General features: G+C 38.2%; 1 protein-coding gene across 4 annotated transcripts in view; it reads left to right on the forward strand.

Annotated features, from left to right (window-relative positions):
• Positions 1-3,116: 3,116 nt before the first annotated feature.
• LOC148846431 (Transducin/WD40 repeat-like superfamily protein) overlaps positions 3,117-14,355 on the forward strand; it is a 43,693-nt gene continuing 32,454 nt past the window's right edge. The window contains exons 1-6 of one of the 4 annotated variants that reach the window (XM_088955012.1): positions 3,165-3,836; positions 3,989-4,162; positions 6,024-6,147; positions 6,254-6,439; positions 6,779-6,958; positions 11,313-11,721. In XM_088955012.1, coding sequence (XP_088811138.1) covers positions 6,028-6,147; positions 6,254-6,439; positions 6,779-6,958; positions 11,313-11,721 — 895 coding nt within the window. In that variant the 5' untranslated portion in view covers positions 3,165-3,836; positions 3,989-4,162; positions 6,024-6,027. Of the gene's footprint in view, positions 3,946-3,988; positions 4,163-5,257; positions 5,476-5,531; positions 5,647-6,023; positions 6,148-6,253; positions 6,440-6,778; positions 6,959-11,312; positions 11,722-14,355 lie in introns of those variants that run through there. The other 3 variants (XM_088955011.1, XM_088955010.1, XM_088955013.1) reach the window with 3 other exon arrangements.

Consider the following 14,355-nt stretch of genomic DNA (forward strand, 5'->3'; position numbering starts at 1 on the left):
TCCCCAAAAAAGTGTACGGTAAAAAGAAGATAAAAATTCTCTTCTCCTTTATGTATCAGTTGCATTATCTTTCTACTTTGAAAGCTACAAAGGAAAAGTAAAAAAAAAAAAAGAAAGAAAGAAAAAAAAAAGAAAAGAACAGAGATCAAATGAGGGCAGCCTATGGCTTTTGATACCTAAATCGAGCACAAATATGTCTTAAAGAAGTTCAGGTTGCACCACTGTAAAAGTCTTTTAAAAAAGGAATTTAGTTGTTCATTGTGTACAAAAAAAAACAAGAAAAATAAAAAGTAAATGATAAAAAGAAAAATGCAAAGTATAGTAAAAATATGAAGAGAAATGATTCCCAACAAAAAGAATAATCAAGTGAGAAATGACAATTAAGTTAAATTGAATATGCTGAGATTATGCTTCTCCAATTTTTATCGCATTTTGCATTTGGTGTGTTATTAACATTTACGAATTTTCAGTCTTGTCACCACTTTTATCATTTTGCACAATAATTTTTTCGCTATTGCACAATAAGTTTTCCGCCATTGCACATGAGTTCTCCATCACTGCACATAAGTTTTACGCCTCTAGCATAGAATAAATCAAGATTTTCATTATTGTACATGAGTTTTCAGCCTTAAGCATAGAATAAATCTAGATTTTCCTCTATTGCACATGAGTTTTCCACCTCCAGCATAGAATAAATCAAGATTTCTCGCTATTGTACATGAGTTCTCCCACTACACATGAGATTTTTCGCCATTGTACATGAGTTTTCTGCTTCTAGCATTAAATAAATTAATATTTTCCACTATTGCACATGAGCTTTCTGTTATTGCACAATAAATTTTTTCGTTGCATAACACATGAGTTTTTCGCCTTTGGCACACCATGAATCAACTTTTCGCTGTATATTACATGCACATTCCACATCTAGCATGGAATTAATCAGAACTTTATGCTTTTTAATTCACGTTCTTCCGCTTTTTAGCATATAATTTTTCGTTTTATAAAACATAAGTTTTTCGTTGCACAATACATGAACATTCTGCCTCCGGCATAGAATAAATCAGAATTTTCTGCTTTTTAGCACATGTTTTTCTGCATTTTAGCACATGTTTCTCCGCTAAATAGCACATGAACATTCCGCCCTTTCGCACATCACAAACTAGAATTTTCTTCTTTTTAGCACATGTTTTTTTCCGCTTTATAGCACACATGAACTTTCCCTGCAACATAACACATGAACATTTCACCCTTTAACACATTAGAAATCCGAGTATCTCGCTACATAGCACATAGAGTATCCATCCCTCTAGCACATAATGATTTTCGTTGCATAGCACATAGATTTTTTGCCATCTGGCACATCATAAACCAAATTTTTCGCTACATAGCACATAAGTTTTTTTGCCACTTTAGCACATCATAAATCACTGATTTTCTGCTTTATAGTACATAGATTTTCCACCATCTAGCACATCATAAATCATATTTTTCTCTTTATAGCACATGTTTCTTCGCACTATGGCACATACTTTTCGTTTTATAGCACAACATAAATCAGATTTTATGCTTCATAGCACATGTTTCTCTCTACTATAGCACATGCTTTTCCACTTTATAGTACATGAGCATTTCCACCACTTTGGCACATCATAAACCATTGATTTTTCGCTTTATAGTAGATGAGCTTTTCTGCCTCTAACGCATTATAAATCATGATTTTCTGCCACTTAGGCACATCATAAATCAAGTTTTTTGCTAAATAGCACATGGAATTTTCGTCTTTTGACACATTTCAAATTTAGATTTTCTGCCATCTAACACATTATAAATCAAAATTTCCACTGCATAGCACATGAGTTTTCTACCTTTGGCACATCACAGATGAGGATTTTCCACTGCATAGCATATGAATTTTCCACATCTAGCACACCTTAAATCGGGATTTTTTTGCTACATAGCACATAAGTTTTTGCCTCTAGGATATCATAAATCAGGATTCTTCATAAAATAACACATGAGTTTACCACCTCTTTCGCATACCATAAATTATTGATTTCTCCACAATATAGCACATAAAATTTCCACCACTTTGGCGCATCATAAGTCACTGATTTCTTTGCTTTATAACACATTATTATTTTCTATCATGCTGATACATCAAAATTTTAACTAAGGCTTTATCAATCTTTTCAATTTATTCATTTTTTTCTTCTTTCTTTATGGCAAAGTACCATGATTCCAAAGGTTCTTGATACCTAGGAAGGGTTACTTTGTCAAGAATAAAATGGCCTGAACATGATGAAACGATGCTGCATGGAAATTCCTTTTTGCCTCACTCCTCCTTCCTCTTTTTGCCCCCCTTCTTCCAAGCCACCACCAAAATCTATGTGTGTTTCTTTTGGTCTTTATTGTTTTGTAATTTTCTAACTCATAACAAAGAGGGGCAATTGTCAACACCTTATTTTTTCTCAATCTGTCACCTAACCCTTCAATTCACCCCAGAATGCCAAAAAACCCCTACATATGAAATTCCAGCCCCAAACACCTCCATTCACCCTTAATCAAACCAAGATTCCATTTCAAGGTTTCAAATTGACCGGATTACAAATCCGCCTGATCCAGGCCGAGTTGGCTCAATCTGATTTTACCAATCATCTCAGACTATCCAAAAACCCTACCTTGAGACATTTTCACCCAAAATTGCCTTTATTTTCACCTTTATCACACAAAGATTCCATTTTGAGCCCTAGATTAACCAATTTGAACAATTTCTAGATTTGCCTAATCCAGGCCCATCCAGGCCAATCTAACCCCTCCAATCAACCCAGAATTTCCAAAAACCATTCCCCATGAAATTTCATTCAAAGCTACCCCCATTTGCCTCTTCATCAAAAAAGATTCTATTTCAGCCAATCACACTAACCTTCACGTATCAAACCCTTCTCAACCATTAGACCCATCTCAACCCTCCATTTTCTGACCCAAAAATTCCCATCATTGAACCAAAAACCCGGCCTAACCCCTTTCATTGAACCAAAAACCCGGCCTAACCCCTTTACACCCAATTTGACCCAACTTTTCCAAAATTATAAAAATACTCCAAAATTTCCAAAACTACCATGTGCCCTAATAATATCAAACCTTTATTCTTCGTTCGAATAGACACTATTCACTCTCCCTGACCTCTCGATAGCGGCGGCAAACCAGCAATCTAATTCCCTTCACCAGTCCCTCTGTCTCTCAGTAATCTACCTCTCTCTCTTCCCCATCATCTTCTTCTTCTTCCTCCTTTGTTATTGCGACCTTTTTCCTTTCTCTGTACCGTCCCCGCCGCTGTAAGTTGCAGCGACAGATCTGAACCCATCTTCAACCTCCCCTTCCTCCAATCCCTCTCTCTGACCTTCTTCTTCTTCCTCTTCTTCTTCTTCTTCTTCTTCTCAGATCGACCTCAGAAATACACTATTCATCTTCTTCAATTTTCAAATTGAGAAACCAGAGCGGCGGCAGCAGTTTTGACTTGTCCCCCCCCCCCCCCCCCCCCCTCCAGTTCAGCAATCTCAGGAATATCCATTCATCCCCTTTTTCGTTCAAACGAAGCAGGCGGCGATTCTTTTGGCTTGTGGTTGCGTGTTTTCTAGGTATCATATGAAATCGGTACTGTCTTCTCGTCAATCTCCGAACCAAACAACAGAGTTCTCGGATCTTCCCTACAGCCTCAATTATCTCAAGCCAAAATCCCAACCCCACGTTGCCTGGTAGACTGAAACTCACCTGAAAATGGCCACCAATTGAATGCATCTAACCTAAGTCGATCACGATAATCATCTAGCTCAGAGGTTGGTACCTTGCCTTTTCAATCTGGACATTCTATAGCAGACCGCACCTCCCCCTATTCGTGAGCTTGGATCAGGCGAGTTGTAGAGGTCATTCCCATACATCACTCAGGTAGATTAAAACTAAACCTGCTCTATTTTATTTTTCTTTACAGGGAGGATTTGAGGTTGTGGAGGAGGTCGATGGAGTGGGTACCATTGAGCTCACCCCCGTAGACCTCTCGTATTCAATCCAATCTGACCTGAGCTTTGCTGCTCCCTCCCGTGCGATAATTGGATTTGAATTTAGTTCAGTCGTTAATTGGCTAGTAGATCGTATTAGTTCAACGGTAATTTTTAAATTCTTACCCTGTCGACGTTTATTCATCCTCTTTTTTCTTTGAATTTTTTTTTCTATTATTCTTCTTCTGTACTCAACCTTCTCTGTGTTGTAACCGATTCCATCAATGTCATTGTTCTTAGTACGTTGTTAGATTTTTTTTAGCTGATATGTTTTAGTCTTTAGTCCATTGTTGGAGTGCATGTTAATGCTTGTTGATGCTCATCTAGAATTTACTTGTTTAGGTAGTGACAGGTTAACGACTCTTTTATTTCTTTTCTTGAATCTGAACTAAATAATTGTTAAGCTCATGGAGTTTGTAGGCAGAATTCTTGTTTCAAGTGTTATCTTTGATATAATTCATGTATTACCATGTGGGCCCCACCTTTCGACTCGGGAGAGGGGTGCTTAACCCCTTCCCTCTCCCGCCCGAGTCTTAGCCGGATTGATTGGATCGGTGCCTTGAGATTTGGAGTCACTATTAAAACAAAGCGGTTTTGAAAATCATTCTCGAAGGTCCATCACCTCCAATTCCGTATCTGATGGGTGGCGACTCCATTTCCATCCCAAGTGGCAAGTGAACCATTTTTCATCGACTAATCCACATGCTTCATTTACTTGGGTATTAAGGTCTACAAAGCCCCTATTGCCCGTTTAATTCACTTTATGGAGAGGTAAAGTGAACAAAGGGCCCATAAGAAACCACTAAGGGCTCATCTCACAAAACATTCAAGGTCCCATTGAACAAAGGACCTAGAACCAAACCAAAACAACGGGGCCCACCTCAACAAAACATTCAAGTATCACTAACCACTCCAACTTAGATTCTTCAAATTCAATATTTTATTGTCAAATTATGTATTCCAATACTCTAAAGCACACTTTGTAGCATCAGGCTACAATAATGGTGACATAACAAGGCACCTGATGGAGGGTGATTTGACCCGACCTCCTAACCAGGGGACACGTGAATATGACTCTAAAAGGATGAGAGGTCCATCGTATGGATGCCCGAATCTTGTGGAATAGAATGGGCGAATTTCAAAAATTTCTCCTTCCTATTGAGAATCGTATTCCTTATTTTAGAAAAATCATATTTTTTTAGGATCAATCTTGAACCAAGAACCGAACCAGATCTGAACAAAAACAATAGGAGAGGAATATACCTGATATGGAGAAACAATATCTCCCAATGGAGGTGTTCATGCCCAAGGAAGGAACCAAAGACTGCTCCCATTGAAGATGGCGCAGTGTAGGATGGATCAGAATCAACAACGTTCTTCAAAAGAACCAGATCCTTCGCAAGAATCAGCTGGACGACCCGTGAGCACGACTTCCAATTAGTCTTTTCACATAGTACTGATATCAAGATCCAATCTTGATCACTCCTATTGGGAAGAGGAGATCGGCTGGCAGTTGTGGTGGCGGCAAGAAGGAATTAGCGCAGTGGTGCTGTATTTTTTCTTCTGTGATTTCAACTCTGAAAGAGAATGTGTATGTCTTTAAAGATTGCCGCTCCCTCATCCTTTTATAACCTTAAAGGGATCAGCTCATAATCCCATTAGGAATTGCTGATCCAAATCATATTTGGATCAGAATTCCCTCTAAGTGATAAGGGTAAACCCTTATCTTATCTGCAAATTAGATCAGCCATCTCTTAATCCTATTAGGAGGTTTCCATATCTAAATCTTATTTAAATCATGGACTCTATGAGTGGATAGGGTTAAGGCCCAATCCTATCAGCTGATTTGATCAGTTAAATAAGGGGCGGATCTGGGATTACATTTGAATTAGCTTCCGTTTTTTTGATGTTTTATAATGATGGAATAGTAGTAACTCTTTGTTTTCTGGCATTTCTTTGATTTCAAAGAGCAATGATTACGGGTGGCAAAAGTTATGTTTCATCTGTACCAGCATTCTCCAATGATGGCAAGAAACTGCTTCTCTGTACAGGCAACACAGTCTCAGTATTTAGTACTTCCACAGGCATGCAGGTAGTTTTTATTTTTGATATTGAAATGTTGTCCTTCTTGTTCCCATTAGCTTATTTTTCAGTTGGCTTTTATTTGTTAAAAAAGAAGTTGCCTTCTTGTATTACAGATTACAGAATTGGAGGGTCATCAAGCCCCTGTAACTTCAGTTTTTGTTGTACCAATTTCTACTTCTGCAAGTAAAGTTTTGTGCTACTGTTGGACTTCATCTCTTGATGGATCCATTTGCTATTGGGATTTTTCAGTACCGGAATTAATGAAGAAGGTGGATGTCCAACTCCCAATTTATTCCATGGTAAGATGGATTTAATGATTTGATTTATTGATGTGTTCAATAAAATACGCCAAAGTTTAGGACTGTGTCCGGTTTACCCTTCCCAATATCCCAGATTGCTGGGGATAACATTGTGTGATGTACTTTTTTTTTAATTTGATATAATTTCAACAGATAGATCAGGATGTTAGTTTCCTCTAGTCTAGTAAGATGGTCAAAATATACTTCTAAATTTTCTTTGTTTTTAGCAAGGGACACTGTAACTATATGATGGTCTCTACTTCTGCACTCATTGTGTTGTGTGGTCCTAAGGTGGACCCTAGTGAAGGTGTTTCATAAAACCATTTCTTGATTTTTCAGGTGATTCCAGGTTTATTGCGTCCACAAATTCATAGCAATGGAAAACCATCTGATCTTTATGCTTATGTGTCGGTTGAGGATACAAGCAAGCAAGGTGACAAGTCCAAAGTATTAAGAGGACAAATTCGGAAGTGTAACCTATCGGAGTCTCGTCTGCTTGGAGGAGTGACTTTGTCAGAGGTGCAACTAGATCTCGCTCCTATATGTTATTTACTTTGCTTTTCTGCTGAAATTTTCTGAAAGACTTTCTTCTGTAAAGCTGATGGCATGTATATGAATGTTGTACATATATATGTGCGTTTTAATGAACATTCTTGGCTTGTTATCTAGATTTGATGTCTGAGAATGTGTTACATAGTAGTGGAAATCTAAGTTCACTATTTCAAGATGTATTGTATGAGAAGAAAGATAGAAGACAAGAGAAAAGAAAAAGAGAAAGGAGAAAGTTAAGGTGATAAAGTGGAATTATTTGTATGACTATCTCAACTCAACTCAGGATCCATGTTCATAAGAATTTGACAGAGGTTTTAATGTCAACTGCAAACTAACACAACTCTTCTATATTCAGCTTTGGGACCAACATTGTAATACCAGCAGCCAGCTCAACAAAAAAGGTTACATGGCTACCTATGCACTCTTTTGTTCATCTTAAGATATAAGAAAGATGGTTTAATGACCAAATGACACCAATGTGAAATCTAATATCAACCAAATAACTTATTTCTTGGAGTCCCAAAAGATGTGATTCAGATCAATAAATCTGTAAATAATGCTCAACTTTCACCAAGAAAAGGGAAGAAAACAGTAGAGAGAAGAAGAAGATGGAGATGGAGGAGTTAGTTCAATCCCTCTCTCCTAGCTCTCTAATCTTTTACTAAACTTGTTTTTTTTTTTTGGTAAATGTGAGTAGTTTTATTAATTCAAATAACGAAAGTACAATCAGCCTAGGAGGAGGCACGAGATGTTACTTCCCCCGAGGACTGAAACATATACACTAAACATACCCAAGCCTGAAACACAATTACAAAGTAGCCCAAAACAGATTTCCCCTTGGCACCTCTTGCTTGGCCATAGAACCAGCCATTGCATTTGCTGATCTGTTGACCCACTGAAACCTGACAGTCATATTTCTTGTTATCCATTTAACTTTCTTTAACAGATCCCTGTAGCCCCAACAAGCTGTTTCTGGACTTATCAGCCATCCCACTACTACCTTGGAATCCCTTCTACTATCAAATTGTTCACTCCAATTTGACTAGCCATCTGTATACCTTGTATCACTGCTAGTAATTCTGCCCTTACAGAATCTCCTTCACCCACTGGTCCTGAAAATAAAGACAACATATTGCTGTCTTTGTCTCTCAGAATCCCTTCTATCCCGGATGGCCCTGGGTTACCTTGGCAGCTTCCATCAAAATTCAATTTTACCACTTCATCCGGTGGGGTTTTCCATTCAGCTTGTGATTTGTTCTTGGTGGAGACTGTAGAAGCCACTGCTGCCTAGTTTCTCCTTAAGTCATTAAAGGAGTAATCTGCCAACAAATGTGAAGATCTTAACCACAAGATTGTCCTTATCAATATGCAGTCCTTGATTTCAGCAAGACTTCTTCCCTTTTCTTGAAATATTCTAGCATTTCTCTCCTCCCATAATATCCACAAGGTAGCGACTCTGATACATTTCCACATTAGCTTCCCTCTTTTTGTCAATCTCCCAAAGGCAGCCGGAGTGAACAACAACTTTACTTCAGAGGGCAAGTTCCACCTGCACCCAAATAATGAAACAACCCTGTTCCAAATATTGACAGCAAAGGAGCACGATTTTAGCAAATGGTTATAGCCCTCACCCTTCACTTTACACAGAAAGCACCAATGTGGGGACAAATACATAACAGGTTTCTTCTTTTGCAAGTTTCCTACAGTATTGATCTTACCATAATAGGCTTCCCAACAGAAAACTGCTATTTTGGGGGGTATTGGCCTTGACCAAACCTCTTTAACAGAGAAGACCTGAGAGGAGGGGTTGGAGCAAAGGGCTTTAAAAAAAGATGCACAAGTGAAGGAGCCAATTGGGGTTAGGGACCAAACCCTTTTATCCGGGTTAGGGGGTCCAAACACACCGAATCTGGAAGCAACAAAAGCTCTGAAACACAAAGAGATTCTTCATCCCTTAACCCTCTTCGAAACCCAAAATCCCAGTTTAAAGCCAAAGGACAAACCAGGGGGGGAAGGAACCAAAAAATGGGTTTCTTTTTAAAGAGGGAGATGGAATAGAGAGAAGGGAAACGATCTTTTAGGGGTTGAGTGCTCACTCAAATATCTTCCCAAAATAGAATGGAGTTTCCAGAACAAGCACTGTGCCTTACAAATATGAGGAATTTGGGGAGAATGCCAGAGATAGCCTTCAAAGGTGTTGTGAGCAAAGCCCTTCGGGATACCTCCGCATCCCAACCTGATTCAAAACAACCATGGATACTTTTCACTACATGCCACAACCTCTCCCTCTTTTTTTTTTGATTAATTAACTTTGAAAAATTTTATTGATTAAAAATACTTTAGGATACAACAAGAAGTTACAAAAGAAATCGGCATAGTAAGCTGACCTAGTACAAAATTACAAATGTGCCCAAAACATATATGTTCTTTGGATCCTTTGCTTTGCTAAGCTATCTGCCAAACTATTGGCACAACTTCTCCCTCTCCCTTATAAACTTGTTTAATCAAGGCTAATTACAGATCTTCCCTTAAGTGAGCAGCCAACTCATCACTTCAAAGAAATAAAAAAAGGAGTTAACAAGCCTATCAAACCATTAACAACTAAACAATATAAGAAAACAGTACTAAATAAAAATAAATCACTAGGGCCCATTCAGCCTAGTCTCTCTATACTCCTTCTCAAGCTGAGCATAGATATTAATCATGCCCAGCTTGCTTATATAATGAATCACCTTCCCCTTTGGAACACCTTTTGTTAGAACATCAGCCAATTGTTCTTCAGAAGTAACAATTGGCAACAAGACCTCCCCTAAAGCAACTCTCTCCTATGTAAAATGTCTATCAACCTCTATGTGCTTAGTTGTGTCATATTGGACCGGATTATATGCATTGTTAATAGCTGTCTGATTATCACAATATAGCATCATTGGCTTTTCACAATCAATACCCAATTCTTTCAAAAGTGACCTTAGCCACAATAGTTTTGAAACTTCATGTGTCATTGCCCTGTACTCTATCTCAGCCAGTGTTTTAGAAGTGCAAGGAGCAAAAAAGGCGCAGGGGTCAATTTGCGCCCAAGGCGAGGTGTGCGCCTTTTTGAAGCAAGGTGCAAAAATAAAAAAGCTAAAAAATAAAAAAATGCTAGAAAATTCAAAAAAATCCAAATGATTCAAAAAATGCAAAAAAATATAAACTTAAATTTTTTTGATAAATAAATTGACTTTTTATTAGTTAGGAAAAATTATCACATACAAGCAGCCCTTGGAGAGGCATGAGCTGCGGTCTCTCCTAAAGAAGAAAACAAAAGTAATTATAAACTTAAATTTTAAAATAAATGTTTAAACAACCTATTATCTAAAATTAAAATACATAAATATAACATGTAAAACATATTCAAATAAGAATTTTAAAATAAAATCAAATATATAAAACATTTTCAAGCATGTAAAACCCATAATTTTCCTCAATTGCATTACTTCAAGTAGCTAATGTGATGTAAAACATATTACATTCCTGATTTTACGAGCCGCCTTTGTGCCATGCCCCTCGAGGGATTTGAGTGTCTGTTAGATGGATGAGAAGAACAACAAACAGTTTGGCTGATTCTTTAGCCAGAACTCTTTTGGGATGAATTGTAAGAATGAATTCTTTTGGTGGCCAGATCCCTATTATTGGGATCTAGACCATTGTACTCTTTATTTAAATCTTGATTAATAAAAGTAACAATTTTCCTCAATTGCATTACTTCAAGTAGCTAATGTGATGTAAAACATATTACATTCCTGATTCTACGAGCCGCCTTTGTGCCATGCCCCTTGAGGGATTTGAGTGTCTGTTAGATGGATGAGAAGAACAACAAACAGTTTGGCTGATTCTTTAGCCAGAACTCTTTTGGGATGAATTGTAAGAATGAATTCTTTTGGTGGTCAGATCCCTATTATTGGGATCTAGACCATTGTACTCTTTATTTAAATCTTGATTAATAAAAGTAACTGGCCAATTCTCTACAACAACAACAATAATGGAATATATCTTTTCTGCTTGCAAATATTGTATTTCATTTTTGTTGAAGCAACTGTTTGCACATTCTTAGCATATTATCACTTACTTGTTCTAAGTTATATGAGATATGCCAACAACATATTATCACTTGTTCTAATAATAATGGGATATATGTTTTCTGCTTGCAAGCATTGTATTTTCTTTTTTGTTTAAACAACTGTTTCCACATTCTTAGCATATTATCACTTGCTTGTTATATCTAAGTTATATGAGATATGCCAATTTACATTTAAGATGTTTGGAATTGTTTTGTTTACAGACTCAGCACCCAGAAATCATAACTATTAGTGCCTCTGGGGAATTCTTTGGCATCCGAAACAAGCAAAGGCTTCATGTGTGGAAACTTCCTTCTAAGGATTCAGAACATGATGTAGTCAGGAAGATGACATTGCATCACACAAAGAAATTGACCATTCTTGCTTTCCATCCAACTGAGAGAATTTTGGCTGGGGGTGATGTAACAGGGAGGATTTTGATATGGAGAGGTTTTGGCAAGAGAATATTCTCTGCAAATGAAAAACAAATTAATGGAAGAGTGGTAAAGCATGGGGAAGAAAGGCCTGGGGTGATAGGAGATGATGATGCAGATTCCTGCTCAACATGGCACTGGCATGCAGCTGAAGTGAATGCTCTTTCTTTCTCCTCTGATGGGGTCTATCTGTATTCAGGTACAAGAAACACTATCTATTAGTACGTAAACCTGAGAATGCATGCATGCATGTATTATACCCATGCAGGATGGGGTGGTGTGGTGTAAAAGGCATATTCTCCTTTCTGAATGGTCTCACCTCAGAGATCTTATGTTCTAAAAGGTTGGTGACCTTTGATCTTTAATATACATATTGAAAATGAAAAGGTGGTGAATAATCTAGAAAATTAGTCTTATTAAATATGATTAGTTGATTACAATTAACTAATGGCTTTGATTCTAAGATAGGGACCACTAGGGTTGGGGATATCAAACAATTGGTTTAAAATCCTTCAAATCAAGGAATAGATTTAGGTTTCCTTGGTTTATTCCTATATGTGTAGGTATGCTACTAGTAGAGTTTCCTTAATAAGTCATCAAGGAAAAAATTTAGGCCTTCCATTCCAACTACTTTTTGTTTAACTTTGAGCCCCTTTATTTTGATGATGTCCCAACGGATTTGCTTAGAAATTGGAGGGAGGTGGCTTTTTCAGGTTCTTACAAGGCTGTTATAGCCCCTCTTTGTTCTCCAGCTGTTAGTGGTTTCATCAAGTTCAACTTTGACAGAAGCAGTCAAGGGAATTTGGTCATTCAGGCATTGGAGGAGTATTCAGGGATGAAGAGGGCAAAATGCTAGCTTTTTATTCAAGTCCCATTGATATGGGTGATGTGTTAAGAGCCGAGATCTTGGCGGTTCTTGAAGGAGTGCAAAGGGCAATGGAGTTGAATAGTAGAAGGTTGGTCATTGGAGGAGGCCCAAAGCTGGTAGTAGCAAAAGGAGGAAGTTGGTTTTTGGTGCTATCTTAATGAAAGGAAGAAGTTTAAGTGGCTGGCACAGGATATGAAAATAAAATTGCAATGGGTGAAGAGGAGTTCCGATTCTTTTGCTGATGTACTAGCAAAACAAGGGGCGGGGAGAGATCAATTGTTTTGGGCATTGTTGCAATCTCTTGTAGTCTTGTATTGTTGTGGGGAGAGTTAATAGATCTTATCTCTCCCCTATTTTACTTGTGCCTTGCTTTAATCCTTAATAAAATGCTGTTGTTATTGATAAAAAAGAACTGAACTATTGGAAATTTGATTGCGATTTTTCAGTCTTTGTGCTATACGTTAGCCTGGTAGGAAGGATGATTGGAGAAGAGTTGGAGATCGAGAAAATTGAAGCCTGGGCAATCTTAGAATGGGGAAAAGAGAAGAATGGGGGGTTGTTACCCTTTATGTTTCATATCTGGCAAGCAGAAGATGGGTGATGGAGTATGAGAACTCAAGGAAGAAAAAGCTAGGACTTGTGACTTTATTGGTGGTATCTGGCAGCAGGCGAAGTGGTTGGAGGTAGGAGAAGGGTGGTATGGATTGGGGGGTCATCGGGATAACATTACATGCATGAAACAGTTTAACGTTTGAAGGGATAGGAAATAGGTGTGGCAGATTTTTGAAATATAATAATAGAAATCGATCCTGGGCTGGGAGAAGCTAGAGTTGGTGTGTTTACTAATCAAGGTAGAGGATACAGAAAGTATCCCTTGCAGTATAATTTTATTGTTTGTAGGTGAGAGGTATCAGCTACAGTTGATAATAGAAGGGGAGGATTGGACGTTTTACGGTGAAAGGAAGGATGGGAGAGGGAGAAGGGGTGGGTTCAGACAACAAATAAGAGGAGGCGGCAGGGAAGTTGTAGAGGCAGGATGAAGAAGGGGAAGAACGAAAGAATGAGGTGGCGATGGAGAATTCAAGTGTTGGTTACATGGATAACTCAAATCTTGGTGGAAGGGTGGATGCGGTCCAAGTGGAGGAGAAGGAATTAAAGGGGTCAGGTGGAGATCAGTCGAGAGAAATTAGTGGTGGGGCCCGCTGTTTGAAAAAATTGGTAAATATTTTAAGAAGCCCAAGTGGCACAAACTGTTGAAGATATTGAGGGGTATTTTAGTTAATTGTAGCCTGGGTTTGAATCTAAAGAGTAGAAGAAAATGCAAAAGAGAGATTTGGCTGTGGAAAGCTCGCCAGACGATTATGTGTGGCTGATGGCAGGATTTGACGCAGGGAAGAAGACTATTACGATGGAGGATGATAGTGCTTTGTAAAGTAAGATGAAGAAGGACGTTTAGGCAACCAACAAACGAGAGGTTTGTTGGAAAATGTTGAGGAGAAATCATAGAGATCAATCCCAACCATAGGTTGGATGGTTGGTTCAGCTTCAAGCCAGAATACTTCTCTGCTAACATCACAGAGGCAGGAGATTTTCAGTGTTAGTGGAGGAAGACGACCATCAATGATAGAAGAAAGGGAGGAAATGAACACTGGTAAGTTGGAGCTATCAACAATAACAGGAAACAAGAGGCCTGCTATGGATGGTTCGAGGGTTTTAGAATTGTTGCCTGTTTGAATACTGATGTAAGTTCGGACCCTTTCTGGGAATCTAACTTTCCAAAAGAAATAGCAGGACAAGGGGGGAGAAGGGAATAGGGAGGAGGAGGAGGGAGGAAGGAGAAAGAAAAGAAAGAGATATAATCAAGATTTGGAAGATAGCTCTGGGCAACAGAGCTAAGTGTACTATGTACAATAGAAAAAGGAGAGCTAGTAGTCATTAGTCAAAAAGAAAAGGAGAGCGAGAGTG

Source organism: Nelumbo lutea, chromosome 7, assembly GCF_056320005.1.
Source record: "Nelumbo lutea isolate HS-2025 chromosome 7, American lotus-T2T, whole genome shotgun sequence".
Lineage (NCBI taxonomy): Eukaryota > Viridiplantae > Streptophyta > Magnoliopsida > Proteales > Nelumbonaceae > Nelumbo > Nelumbo lutea.